At 45.1% G+C, this 13,117-nt stretch overlaps 1 protein-coding gene across 3 annotated transcripts in view; it reads right to left on the reverse strand.

Moving 5' to 3' along the window:
* The window catches only part of MYO1H (myosin IH), a 38,613-nt gene that overhangs the window by 4,717 nt on the left and 20,779 nt on the right, over positions 1 to 13,117 (reverse strand). For all 3 annotated transcript variants that reach the window (XM_030026903.2, XM_030026902.2, XM_030026904.2), the window contains exons 10-28: positions 12,715 to 12,834; positions 12,296 to 12,363; positions 11,851 to 11,956; positions 11,238 to 11,318; positions 10,484 to 10,575; positions 8,966 to 9,060; positions 8,690 to 8,736; positions 8,386 to 8,466; positions 7,798 to 7,903; positions 7,438 to 7,555; positions 7,036 to 7,149; positions 5,979 to 6,055; positions 5,366 to 5,434; positions 4,653 to 4,737; positions 3,902 to 4,061; positions 2,929 to 3,012; positions 2,360 to 2,453; positions 1,415 to 1,470; positions 743 to 878 (exon numbers count right to left, since the gene is read on the reverse strand). In XM_030026903.2, coding sequence (XP_029882763.1) covers positions 743 to 878; positions 1,415 to 1,470; positions 2,360 to 2,453; positions 2,929 to 3,012; positions 3,902 to 4,061; positions 4,653 to 4,737; positions 5,366 to 5,434; positions 5,979 to 6,055; positions 7,036 to 7,149; positions 7,438 to 7,555; positions 7,798 to 7,903; positions 8,386 to 8,466; positions 8,690 to 8,736; positions 8,966 to 9,060; positions 10,484 to 10,575; positions 11,238 to 11,318; positions 11,851 to 11,956; positions 12,296 to 12,363; positions 12,715 to 12,834 — 1,789 coding nt within the window. The remainder of the gene's footprint in view (positions 1 to 742; positions 879 to 1,414; positions 1,471 to 2,359; positions 2,454 to 2,928; positions 3,013 to 3,901; positions 4,062 to 4,652; positions 4,738 to 5,365; positions 5,435 to 5,978; positions 6,056 to 7,035; positions 7,150 to 7,437; positions 7,556 to 7,797; positions 7,904 to 8,385; positions 8,467 to 8,689; positions 8,737 to 8,965; positions 9,061 to 10,483; positions 10,576 to 11,237; positions 11,319 to 11,850; positions 11,957 to 12,295; positions 12,364 to 12,714; positions 12,835 to 13,117) is intronic.

The raw sequence follows: 13,117 nt of genomic DNA on the forward strand, positions 1-13,117 counted from the left end.
CAATGGCATCCTGGCCTGTATCAGAAATAGCGTGGCCAGCAGGAGCAGGGAGGTGGTTGTTCCCCTGTACTCGGCACTGGGGAGGCCGCACCTCGAGTACTGTGTGCAGTTTTGGGCCCCTCACTACGAGAAAGACATTGGAACATGTCCAGAGAAGGGCAACCAAGTTGGTGAGGGGCCTCCAGCGTAAGTCTTATGAGGAGCGGCTGAGGTAGCTGGGGCTGTTTAGTCTGGAGAAGAGGAGGCTGAGGGGAGACCTTACCACTCTCTACAACTACCTAAAGGGGGGTTGTAGTGAGGTGGGTGCTGGTCTCTTCTGTCAGGTGGCTGGAGACAGGACAAGAGGAAATGGCCTCAAGTTGCGGCAAGGGAGATTTAGGTTAGATATTAGGAAAAATTTCTTTACCGAGAGGGTTGTCACACATTGGAATAGGCTGCCCAGGGAAGTGGTTAAGTCACCATCCCTGGAGGTATTCAAAAAGCACATAGATGGGGCACTCCATAACATGGTTTAGTGGGCATGGATGATGGTTGGACTCGATCTTGAAGGTCTTTTCCAACCTAAATGATTCTATGATTCTATGCTGACACACAGACCCTTTATCCATCCCCCAGGAAAAACTGTTCTCAAGTATAGATCATTTCTTCAAACAGCTTTGAAAGGTCACGGTTCAGCAGTTCATCTTTCCACCCCCAGGCTCACTGGCAGAAAGGGAAGTCCCACACTGAATTCCACCATTACCTTTCAGAGTGGCGTAGTCTATTTTCTGCTTGATCTTGGCCATTTCCACCACATACGCAGAGGACTGGGTCAGAACAAGTAGCCGGTCTCGTGCTTTGAACCCGTTCCTATCATATTTTATCACGGGGGTCACATACTGAAAACAACGAGTTGGTATCAGCATTTCTCACTACCCCGGGGTCCTGTGCTGGAAGCAGTTCAGCAAGGAGCAGCACTGCACCATGGAGCTGCAGATCCCACCTCACAACAGCTGTGGCCAACCTCTGCTTATAACAATCTGGTTTCTTTATACTTGGAAATTCAGATGGCAGAAGCATGCTTTGAGAAAGATGGTTTACCTGTGCCCTCTATGCCATAACCATGGGAAGTGCAGTGCACACACCTGCACTTCTCCTGCCCGTTACAGCCCAAATAGGGTTAGCGATGCTTTTTAAGCTTTTATTAAAAGGAATCTTAAGTAATTTATGTCTAGGTGCATTTTGAGACCTGTCTCCAATTTAAAAGCAAGGAAATACTCACTACACTGCTATTCATCAGTCTGCCCTGCCACATAGGCATGGCTGCAAGACAGCCTCAGGCATCACAGATGGCCCTATCTGTGTGACAGACCAGTTCCAGGACTCCAACACAGCTGGTCTGAGGGCTGCTGAGCTCCAGCTGTTCTTCCCTTACCTTGATCTTCTCCCCATGGATGAGCTGCAGTACTTTGGGGTTTACATCATTCTCTTCTGAGGAGCAAACCAGAAAGATAAACTGAGTGTAGGTGACAGACAGCCACCACTCCCACCAGCAAAACACCAGAGAGCTCCATTAATTGTCTTCATCCCATTAGTCCTTGTCCCCTTGGTACACTCCCTTCTCAGCTGAGGGTGTTCCCTTCTAGCTACTCCTAAACCCATCTCAGCGACTCTTCCTGCCTGACAAGTAATTTGCACTGGGAGTTACTAGCTGTTCTTGGGCTAGTTCTGGGTTCAGGCCCTGGCACAGAAGGACTCGTGCCGAGAACCACCCAGAGCATTTTTTCCCTTCTGCACAGTGCTCCAGCTGAAACTCTCTGGGAGCTTCCAGTAACGACCCCAGCATTTCACCCACACACCACTGCACCCTACCCAGTCTCCCAGATCCCTCGCCCTGCCAATGCACTACTAGGGCTTTCTTCTCATGCCTTTTACGTGCTTAACACTGACTATGTGGATTCCCAAGGTTCACATCTCTCCTTCCCAGCAGCTCCAATCCTTGGGTCTGGATCCCCGCAGCTGGCGATGCTGCACTGCAACATCCCCACTCAGCCTCCCTGCTCCATCCAGCACAGCGAGAGTGTGTCCTGATCCATCCCAGCCCACAGGGGATTTTGCATGGGTTTAGGGCTCTCTATCCCAAGAGGGATTCCAGGTACCCCCAGTTTGAGAACAAAGCCTGGCAAGATTGATTGCCATGTTTAGTGTCACTAGACATGACAGAACAAGGGAATTCAAATGGTAGGGCCCAAACACAGCAGGTCATGCTGCCTCTATCAGATGGGAGTTTCTCTTAGAAACTGAATCTGTTTTGTCAAACAGAATTTTCCTGAGCAAGGAGCACATGGCCAAGTCCTTCAGGGGTTTGTTGTGTACTCACTTAGTCGGGTGTCCATGAAAGGCTGGTTTATGCTCTGCAGGTAGCCCTCCTTCTTCCCTCTGAAAATGGCACTCGCTACCACTTTTTGCTGTAACTATTATGAGAAAGAACAGCTTTTACCCTCTTAGAGTTTCTCCATCAGTAACATCAGCAGTTATAACGTAGGCACCATTACTGTACAATATCATCCTCTCACTCAAGCAGAATCTACCCCACTCATGCTGCATTTCTTCTAACATCTTTAGGTTATTCCTGTATTACACCAAATAAAGGGGTAGTAGGGACTAATCAGTCCTACAAATCGTTCTTATTTATGGATCTTTTCTAGTTATATGAAGTGCAGTTCTAATGCCATAAGATTAAGACCCATGTTCCTGTAGAAGTGCACTGTGGATTGCAAGGCCCACTGAAACAAACACTGGACTCCAGGCTCAGGAATGGTCACTCAGCGAGAGGAGCAGTGATATGTCAGAAGGTGCAGTCTGTATTTCAGACAGTTCATAGAGAGCAGACATCACATGTACGCAGCATGTTTTAACTTGCACATTTGCATTCTACATATTAGTTACCTGCACTTTCCTCTCAGCAGTAACACCTCGGCAGTATTTCCTTACTAGGCTCCTAATGCAGATTTTCTGTAGCATCTCAGATGTCTACATTCCAAAAAAAGAAAAGAAAAAAAAAAAGTAGTAGTGAAGTTGTGCAAACAGCTCCCACTGCAGTCCTAACAAATACTCACCTGGTGCAAGCTGTTTTTAACATCTAGTAACAACTCCATTTGAGCTCCCCCAGCCTAGAGACCCACCTACTGAAGAGCTTTGCTACCAGAGAAGGGTTAATGCCCAGCAGCAGCTGAAGGACACAGAACACCTAGAGTTAGTACAAGCAGCAAACCCCACCTGCCACCCCCAGACGAGACTGCAGCACTGGCACTGCGCACGTTGTGTGCCATTAGCATTGCTCTTCACCTTAGCTTCCACCTGAGCTTTCTAATTTCCTGGGCCCACCTTGCCCACTGAGGGCAGCCGGCACAGGGGTGATCTGCTCTGGTCCCCAGCCAGGCTACAGGCAGGATCAAAGGAGCCATAACAGATGTCAGCAGCTGTTTTTAAATGAGAGTTCTGCTGGAAGCAATTAAAGTTTGTCCAATTCACACACTGAGGCTACCTGTCCTGCCAAAGCCCAAATAAGATGAAAGGCTACAGGTCTATCTGTGCTGCAAGCTTAACACATTGTGGAATTTTATCTAAAATAGGGCTCATGAGTTCACTTTCCTGTCAGTGCATCTTCCTTTCTATTGCTTAAAACAACAGCACGGAGCTCCCTTCTCTCCCTTGGAAACATAAACAGTGCCGTTCCTCCCACTCCCATCCTCCCCCAAAACCAGAGGATCTCAGGGTCTTCCAAAGGCTCTGCCATCACACCTGAACAGAGGACAAGCCAGCAGGAGATCACTGCTCTTTTCCTACACGAAGTATGAACACAAGCAACCACAGAACAGAAGCCATCTTCACCTCTCCCAAAGCCTGCAGCAACCCTCACCTCTTCCAGGATGGAAGGAGGTTGGAGCCAGCTCTTGTCCAAGACATTTTTTGGAACGTGGTCTCTGAGCTTCATCAAGTAGTTGTACTGCACAAGCTGCACAAATTCCATGTTCTCTGGGCAAAGGGGTTTCTTCCGATTGATGAAGCCATTTATGAATCTACAGAACATATCCAAACCAGAACTTACATGTTACCTTCAGAAATCAATGGAAATGAAAGGCAAGTCGCAGAAGGCACACAACAGGCTAACAGATCATTGACGTTAACTCAGGTACACTATCACCTGTGTTACAGCAATGGAAATCTTAAGCTTTATAATATTCCAAACGTTATCATTTTTTTCCAAGTTTTGTTGACCAAAATACAGTACTTTGGAGTTAAAAAGGAAGATCAGCACTACTTCCGACGCAGTATTTAGGAGCTGGATTTAAGGGAGTGGAGATGGAGGACAGTATGTGAAGAGGAGAGGCACACAAAGGATTGGCTTGGAGATCCCTTGTACCAATATAAACTAGCAGAGTAACAGAAACTGGGGCAAGTCAGAAAATTCCTGAAGAGGTGACAGGCGTTTCTGATCAACCCCATCTGGCAACTGTCCTCCTAACTACAACAATAGCTTAGAAATAGGTGTGAAGGAGATGGTTTTGACTCACTCTGTCAGTACTCTGGACTCGTTGTCCAGAGACCATCACTGGGCTGTGACCCACCACCCAAAATGCTCCCCACAACCACCACGCAGTGACAGTTACTTCCTGATTATCTGAACTGCCCACGTCCTCTTCTTGGCCTCCTTCCGTGCCAGCGCTCCTCGCCAACAAGCCTCCAGCTTGATAGCTGCAAGAATTAATCAGGTCCTTTTATTGGTATCAGAGGTCCTGTGCCATACTATCCTTTAAACTCACATAGCAGAAGTTATAACTGGCTCTTTTGCAGCTCTTCCCATCAGCTGATCTTTATAATAAGAAGCTAAGAACATTTTCTTCTTGGTTGTAACTGGTTGATCCAGCACTACCTGCACTGTAGAGCTCAACATCAAGGCAGTGATGCACTGCACACAGCAAGCAGCTCATCTTAGAAAGCCAGCCTTTGAGCCTGCAGCATAATTTATCAACCTGTCCACTGGGATAAGAGGGTTTGTTTTTACTTTACCCTGGCAGTTCATGAGCAATTCCCTCAGTACCCCAGAACACCTCCCCATGCACTGCAGAGGGTGCTGCTGCTGCACAGGGCTGCTCCCACAGCCTGGTGACACCAAGAGCTGCACATGGTGGGAGGAGATGAACAGACCTCTGTGAATGCTCTTCATACAGCTGCCACCTGCATCTGACCCCAACACCCACAGCCCTGCAGGTAAAGCCACAAGCGCTATCTGCATCAACATGGATTCGTGACCTCCCAAAGCTACAACTCCTACTAGAAAGCATAGCCCCAAGAAGAGAGTCCTCAATTCCAGAGCTCATACCTGCTTCTCTCTTCTTCTTGTACTCTCTCTTTCCAAGGCATCCTTTATATTTGGCCTGTAGTCTTGAAACTGGCAAAAAAAAAGCAGAGACATTGCTCATATCTACAGGATCACAGCATTCAGGAGCTGCGCTCCCAGCCATCAGACACCACGTGCCAGGGCACAGGAGGGTTTGCACTATCACCGAGGAACAAAGGTGCCAAAACACCAACAGGACCAAAAGTCACCTGTGCAGGTAAATGTGCCCTTAGGCAGCCCCATGCATTTATGCATTTCAAGCAGGTACAAACAGGTAACACTAGGATGAAACAGGTGGTATCCCAATCTCAGGGGAAAGGTACTTAGTGCATCTAGACATGGACCAACAGGTACTAGTAGGACTGAGGAGCTCTAATACAGATATGTACCTAGAACTCAAGCAATATAGCCAGTGATTTCTCCCCACCCTGGAAAAAGATTACTAAGTTTTCCTTGGACTCTCCAGAGCTATACAGACCAGGGGTCTGAGCTCTTACCATGGTGCATCTGCTGCATGAACATGGAGCCCAGAAACACAGATCACACAGGCTCCGCTGCTTAGTCTATACATAGATAAAGGGAACTGGAACCATACCTAACAGGTGCTTTCTGAATTCAAATGCATCTTCAGTAGCAAACAGAGTCCTTGGGAACCGAATGAATATTTTGGTTCTGAAAAAGAGACCATGAACAGCTTATTCACAGTGAGTCATCGTTTCAGCTGCCCTAAACAGGCTCAGAGTCCTCCAACTAGCTGTAATGCTGACAAGTTACATCTTCTTCTATAACCACTCTTCATTTGTGCAGCTGGCACATCCTGAAAGGGTGCAAAGTACTTGGCAAAGGGTGGCAGGGAGAGGGAAGGAAGCAAAACACCAGTTACTGCACAAGGTCCCAGGTGCCCTGGAAGGTGCAGTGTGGAGACCTCTGCCTTTACATGACTTGTAATTCTCAGTGCTGGGATCCCTGCAAATTTCCCAGGAGCTGTGGAGTTCAGGATAAGCAGCTGAACCCAGTGAAAACAGGCTTCCTTGTCTTAGCTACTACCCTAGACATTAATTCACAGATTCTGATAGCCACAGGTTGAAGGTGACATTAGAGAGCCCTGCCTTGCCCCATGCCTTGTCTTTAGCAAGGAGGACAAGGTTGTGGTTCAGGAGTGGTTGCAAAAGGCAGTTAAGAAAAGAACCCAAGCCCAAGACAGGCAAGTTGCCTCTGGCTGCCCAAGCATGTAGGGAGACCTGGAGCTGAAGCAAGTCAGCCCATCTGCCCTAACCCAGAGATGGAAGAAACTCAGCTGGATTCAAGCTCCCATGGAAACAGGAAGCTAAAAATAAAGAGGAAATTTATGCATCTAGGATTTTTACCTGTCTCCTTGCTCCTGTACATTGTATACCTTTGGGGTGAGGTTACTTTGGCCTGTTTAATAGAAGTCACTAATCAGAAGCCGTCAGATTTGCAAACCCAGGTCTGCCCAGTTCACATGGTCAAACAAGAGCCAAACTAAAGGGCTCTGTTCCCACCACTACATCTTGCAACTCTCTGGGAAGGGCCACATTGTGGCTTGCAGTCACAGACAAGACAGAGGATCAAACATGGCAAGCACCATGCAGCTAAGCAGCAGAGCTCACAGCCAGAGAAAGAAAATTTACCTTCCTAATTTGTATTCCTCAGGCTTGTAACCAATATGCTTGATGAGCCTCTCCACACCCTCAGCTGCTGGCCCATGCCAATGGGGCCAGGTAGCTGGACAGAGGGATTTATACCTGAAACATCAGCAAGACATCAACACAAGTGACTTGATATTTGAGGAACCCCTTCCTGAAACTCTCCCCCCCAAATTCCTATTGCTTTATTCAAGGCAGAAAGTGCCAAAGCAGATCAAAATGGATACAGACAAGAGACACATACAAAGGTTATCTTTGATGTGAAGAGTGTCTGCTGACACCTCCACATCTCCTGTCACTGGGACTTGACATTTAAGCAAACCTTGCTCTGCAGCCCTCATGGGAGGGCAAGTTTACCTGGCTAGAGGGCAAAACAGTTCCACTTACCTTTGCAAGAAGAGTTCATACTTCCGCCGATAGGCGAAGCCAGCTCGTCTCACCCGCAAGTGCTCCATCAGGCCCAGGTATTTCACCTGATGTCGGATCAGATAATCATCAAACTTCCCTGTGGTAAGAACACACGTTCACTGGTAAATACTGTCTGCAGGAGCTCCTCTCTTGTCCTTGTATTGGGGGTGATGACTTTGCTGCCAGCTTAACTAAGGTTTTTATATATATATATATACATACACACACACACAGATCATATATACAGCATATATATATATATGCTGTACCTAGCTACAAGCTAAAGTCTCCCTCACTTCATTCCTTTCTCTCAACCATGTCTTCAGCCCAATGCCTTACCAGGCTCCTTGTTCTCATTTGGTTTAATGCATCGGACATAAGAAGGCTCCTTGGACATCAGGATTTCTATAAGGCTCGTCAGACTGGTTTTGAACTGGGTTGCAACCTAAGATGACATTGAAAGAACTTTTAGTTTTGGAACTCATCGCTGCAATAATCAAAATCAACCCATTCCCTGCACCCATCTTAAAACTGTAAGTAAAAGGCTGACATATGCATTAGTACCACAAAGTTTTTGAAGCATAGTCAATCACAAGTTACCCAGAGTGTTTAGCTGGAATATTTGAACTCCTGCCATACAGCTGGACACGCAACATAGCCCTTCAGAAACTAACTACTGTTGGATGCTAGGCACAGGGCTCATTTTAAAAGGATGCATTAATAACAACATTAAGGTATGTCACTTTGCTAGCTGCCGTCTCAGCAACATCACTGTTCAACTACCAGGAAGCTAGCAGGAACATAACACCAGCAAAAAAAAAAAAAAAAAAATCCACTGAATTCAGGACTAAGGACTGGATCAGTGGTTAAATCAAGACTTGGGAAGTTGAGTTTATGTTCAAAGTTAAGACTAAAGATGAAACTCACAGTCTCTGGTCTCCTCCTGTTGTCTAGCTCTGACAGTAAAAAGCAGTCTCTAATGATGCCATTTTTAGAGTTGCACAGCACCTGAAACAGGGTAAGTGAAAAGCTGCCTTATTTAGCAAGCGTGCTATTCCTACTGTGATGCTTCTAAGCCTGAGCAGCACAGCTGTAAGGATGAGCATGGAGGTGCCTAAAGAACATTGCTAAGGAGAAATATATGTTCTTGTTTGCTACAGAGATTAAATACATCTTCTGCAAACCATCTCTGCTTCAAGCAAGGTAACTTGAGAGCCTTTTTTGTTCTTACCTCTTTCAGGTTTCTGTACAGGAGATCATTATTCTTCTCCAGAAATCCTGAAGACAAAAAACCCCCACTTAATTCTTTTTGAAGGCTACACACTTTAACACAAAATCTGGAAATTTATATCCTCAAGATTCACACTGCATTCATGGTTATGACTTTCAAGTAACAGTACCTTCGGAGGGCAAATATTTTATAAATCATCTTTGCGTCAAGTTATTATCTACTGCATTGGCTTAAAAGCTCAGGTAACTTCTAGACTGGCACTTTGTTCACACTCACCAACAGCACAGTAAGTGACTTCTCCTGCGTAGTGAAGGAGGCGGAAATCTACCCAGTCAATGGATTTCCGTGTTTTCTGGTCTGCAAGCTTGCGACTGCAGGGAGGAAAAAAAAAAAAAAGAAAACAAAAAACCCCCAAAAACCCAAAAAACCCAACCACAAAAAAAGAGAAAAAGCAGCAAAGAGACTTCTTCAGCTTGTAGAAAGTCACCTGCACAAAAAGCAGCTGTAGGAGAGCTGGGAGTCTATTTAATGTCTGTTCTATCAACATGGCTCTGCTGATACAGTTATGGCCCATAATCAAGTCATCATCTATCTGTCCATTCTGAACAGCTAACAGCAAAATTCAGTGCTGTAGAATGGAAGTCAGCTACCATAAACTCAAAATATCTGTGACCTACCCATTGCCATTTGTCAATGATCACCCTTTCCAGAAGTATTAAGATTTCATTTAAATATATTCTCATTGCCTACATGAGAAAAAGATCACCAGCTTCCTCAATTTCAAAGTAAAAACAAGGGGGAAGGGTTGAGACATTTTGCCTTAGAACAAGAACCCAAATACAAAGGAGGAATCAAAATTTTCAAGAATAGCAGGAAAATTTTAGAAAGCAAGGACTCCTAGGGGGAGGGGGAAGAGAAAAAAAGAGCAACTTAACAGTTTAAGTTTCAGCTTTGTAAGTAGTCACTAACAGCAGAGTTGTGTGTCACAACAGCACATTGGTACATCAAAATTTCCTTCCAAGAGTATCGCCAAGTACAGATCCCATAAGTAGCTCTAGCACTCCTATTTCAAGCTTTTAATCAGGCAGAACAGTATTAAGGTGCATTGTGGTGACAAGGAAGTTGGCTACAAATTTTCCACTTGGCTGCAACTAACTTCAGAGATGTAGAAACAGTGACAATTCAGCAGCATGACTCTGAATTGATAATTTGTCAAACCCCTTCAGTAGGCTTCTGCTGGGAAGTGCCAGAACAGCCCAGTGCCAACGTGTTCATCTGCCACCAAAACTGAATCCGAAAGTACAACAAATTGAGTATTAACCAAAATGCCACCCATCTGGGAGATCTGAGCAGGAGCATGTTTCTTTCCTCTTCATACTCAAAGCTCACACATATCAAGATGGACTTAAATAATTATGTACCCCTCACAGCCTAGGGCATTGGGCTCCTCTTCTTCAGCTTTCCCCGGAGCCAATGTGGTCCAAAGCCATCTATGGCCAAAGCCATCTAACCATCACGTACTAAAATCATGGGTCAAAGCCATCTAATCTTTAGTCCCTAATTTTAGCGTGGAATGAAACCAGACTCAAAGATCAGCAACACGCTAGTAAAGAGACAGGAATCCCCCCCCCCCCCCCGAATACCCCAGGTCATACTCTACCAGCGTTAGACAGTGGATGGGTTGCTTGATTTTCTTTGGTACAAAGCAAATACTGCCCCCTCCCCAATACTCTGTCATGGGTAAGAGCCAGGAAGAGTTTTCTCTGTGATAGAATAGAGAGCGTAAATGCATACGTCACGAAGTGGGCATGATCTCCTACTTTCTCTTCCAGCTTTTCCAAGAAGCTCAAATCAGTCGCTTCACCAGGTCGTAAGCATTCTTCGTCCTGGAACAGCAGACACCAGATCAAACACTGCTCTGAACAGACTACTCCCTCTTCGCTAACGTTTAGTACAACTTTGTTATGCAAAACCAAAGGGCTTGGTTACAATCTCAGATGAGTTCTATTTTATACAAGCAATTTCCTAGTTAAATTGAGCTTCGTTTACTGTTTATAAATCAAGTTAAGTCAAATCCGGCTTTTTCTTCCAAATTTGGCAATGCCTTGCCTCATCCTTTACTATTTGTAGTTCATTTTAACAAAAGCAGTGAGAGAAGCACTCCTGGTGTTCTGTAGGCTCCCTAACAGTACTCAGAAGAAGCCTGCGTCCCATCCCTGTTGCTGACTATAGCTAGCCAGGTTGCTGCAGGTACTTTTCTTCTATGTCTCAGTGTCTCCAGGCAAAAAAATGGAGAGAACGGCCTAGGTCTGCCTTCTCAAGCACTCAGAGTTGCTGTGGAAGCAGCATACCTCCTTTAAAAACCACAGCTCTCTAGCAAGGAGATCCTCTACCTTAATCTTCTAGGTCTTTATTTACAAGGTCTGTCTGTTTACATTCTGAATAATGCAGACCCATCACATACTTAGAGGAAAAAATACAATTATGGACCATTACAGTAGGGCAGAGGCAGGCATTTTAATTTAAGAAGCATAAACTCTGTTCTTACCAGAATGGAGATTATTCCTTTATGCTTCTGCTCAACCAGGTCGCAGATGATCTTGTTGTTAAAATACGGAATTGGTTCCCACTGGAAATAAGAGGAAAAAGAAAAAAGAAGAAAAGTTTTAGAGGAAGATCTTTTCCTTGCAATTTTTAAGTTCTTTGGAGCCAGGCTCCAATCCCAGTAAAGATCAATGTAGTAAATTAGGACCAGCCAAGCTGCTGGGGAAAGAGTGACAGCACAGTAATCTATCACCCCACACTACAGTCTTCCTGCTTTCAGCAGCCCAGAACATCCTCTTCTGTATATTAATGCACTCCATTGTCCAGTGTCTGCACTGTTGGAGCTCCTCTGTTCTACAAGGTCATTGTCACTGCTGATCTCCTGAGTTTTGGGGAATGTCCTACTCCTTTCTTAGATGATGTAAATTAAGTCTAGGCTAAATTACACTGCAAGAAGTGTTAGAGAATGAGACCCATGGCTATCTTATACTTCGCATGTGAACAACTCAAACTAAAAAAAAAAAGAAAAAGACAGGATGCCTTCCTCATTGATAATCAAAAGCATTCAGTGTAATGGCAGTTCAAAGAAAAAAGGGAGGGGGAAAATAATAAATTACCTCTATTCCTTCCAGTTCATATTCCTCCTGCTCTGCTTTCAAGGTCATCTCAATCAACAGCTGCTGGAGCTTCTCATTGCAGTAATTAATGCAGAACTGCTCAAAGCTTCAGAGTGGTTAAATGAGCATAGTGTTTATTTATTTCATGGACAGTTTTACTTCTCCCACCACTACCTACTGTTTTCAAGCCAAACCACCCACTTCCATACAGATCCAACCCATACATTCCTCCCATACTCTTGCACCAATGGCTCAAACCCAGGCAGGCAGTCCAAGCTAAAGCTTTCACCAGGGTGTTCAGCTAACCTACTGCACTCAGATTTTGCAGTCACCTGTAGCTTGCCTTGCTGGCATAAGACTATACTCAAGAAGCCATGTAGGACTTCAGCACGTGTCCCCACCAGCATGAGGACAGATTACCCCAAGCCTCAGGAACTGCTTTTACCTGTTTGTGTCCAGCACTTCAAAGCCATAGATATCCAGCAGGCCGATAACTGTTTTCCGAGTTGAATCCTGTTAAAGACACCATTGCTCTCTTAATTGTTGCTTCAGCTGACACTTCTTCCCTGCATGTTTCATGTTGTTTCTTTCACTAAATTTTAAACTTTCTCTTTGAGAGCTTTGTGTTGCATGCTAAGGGACTAGGCACTTTAAAGCAGGTAATGAACTGCTAAAACTATTTAACACACCACCTTCTACACCTAACTCAACAGTTTTCCAGGTCAGTGCCATGGGATGCCTCTACATCAATTATCAAGCATCCAAGATATTTGGTGATGAGTGCTGTAGGGCCTTACTGGAGAAACTCCGCTCAGCGTATTAGGAGCACTCAGTGTCTAGGAGGACACTAGAAAAGAAACCAACCTTGTTGGCTAGAGAGCCATTAATTTTGTTGACTAGCCAAGTGAAAGTTCGTCCATAAATCGCCTTTGCTACTGCATCTCGAGCGTAGAATGCCAGATCCACATTCAATGGGCTTAGGACCTAAAAATAAAGATATGCCAGGGATGATAAATACCACAGATGATCAGAGCAAAGTTCTACAAAGCCAGTTCACACTTGTGGCTTGGAGAACCAGCCATGTTGTATACCACAGCACAGTGCTCAGCCTATCTGAACTGTAGCTGCCTACAGCTCTATTTACCATCAGTGTTACTTCAGTCTGGTGCATGGCCACAAGCCAGCAGGACTGTGATACCTTGTTTTGGAGAGTACTAATTTAGACAAGTGGAGGAGTATTCCGACTTCCTTTTAGTTTTATTTTATT

Source organism: Aquila chrysaetos, chromosome 9 (assembly GCF_900496995.4).
Source record: "Aquila chrysaetos chrysaetos chromosome 9, bAquChr1.4, whole genome shotgun sequence".
Classification (NCBI taxonomy): domain Eukaryota; kingdom Metazoa; phylum Chordata; class Aves; order Accipitriformes; family Accipitridae; genus Aquila; species Aquila chrysaetos.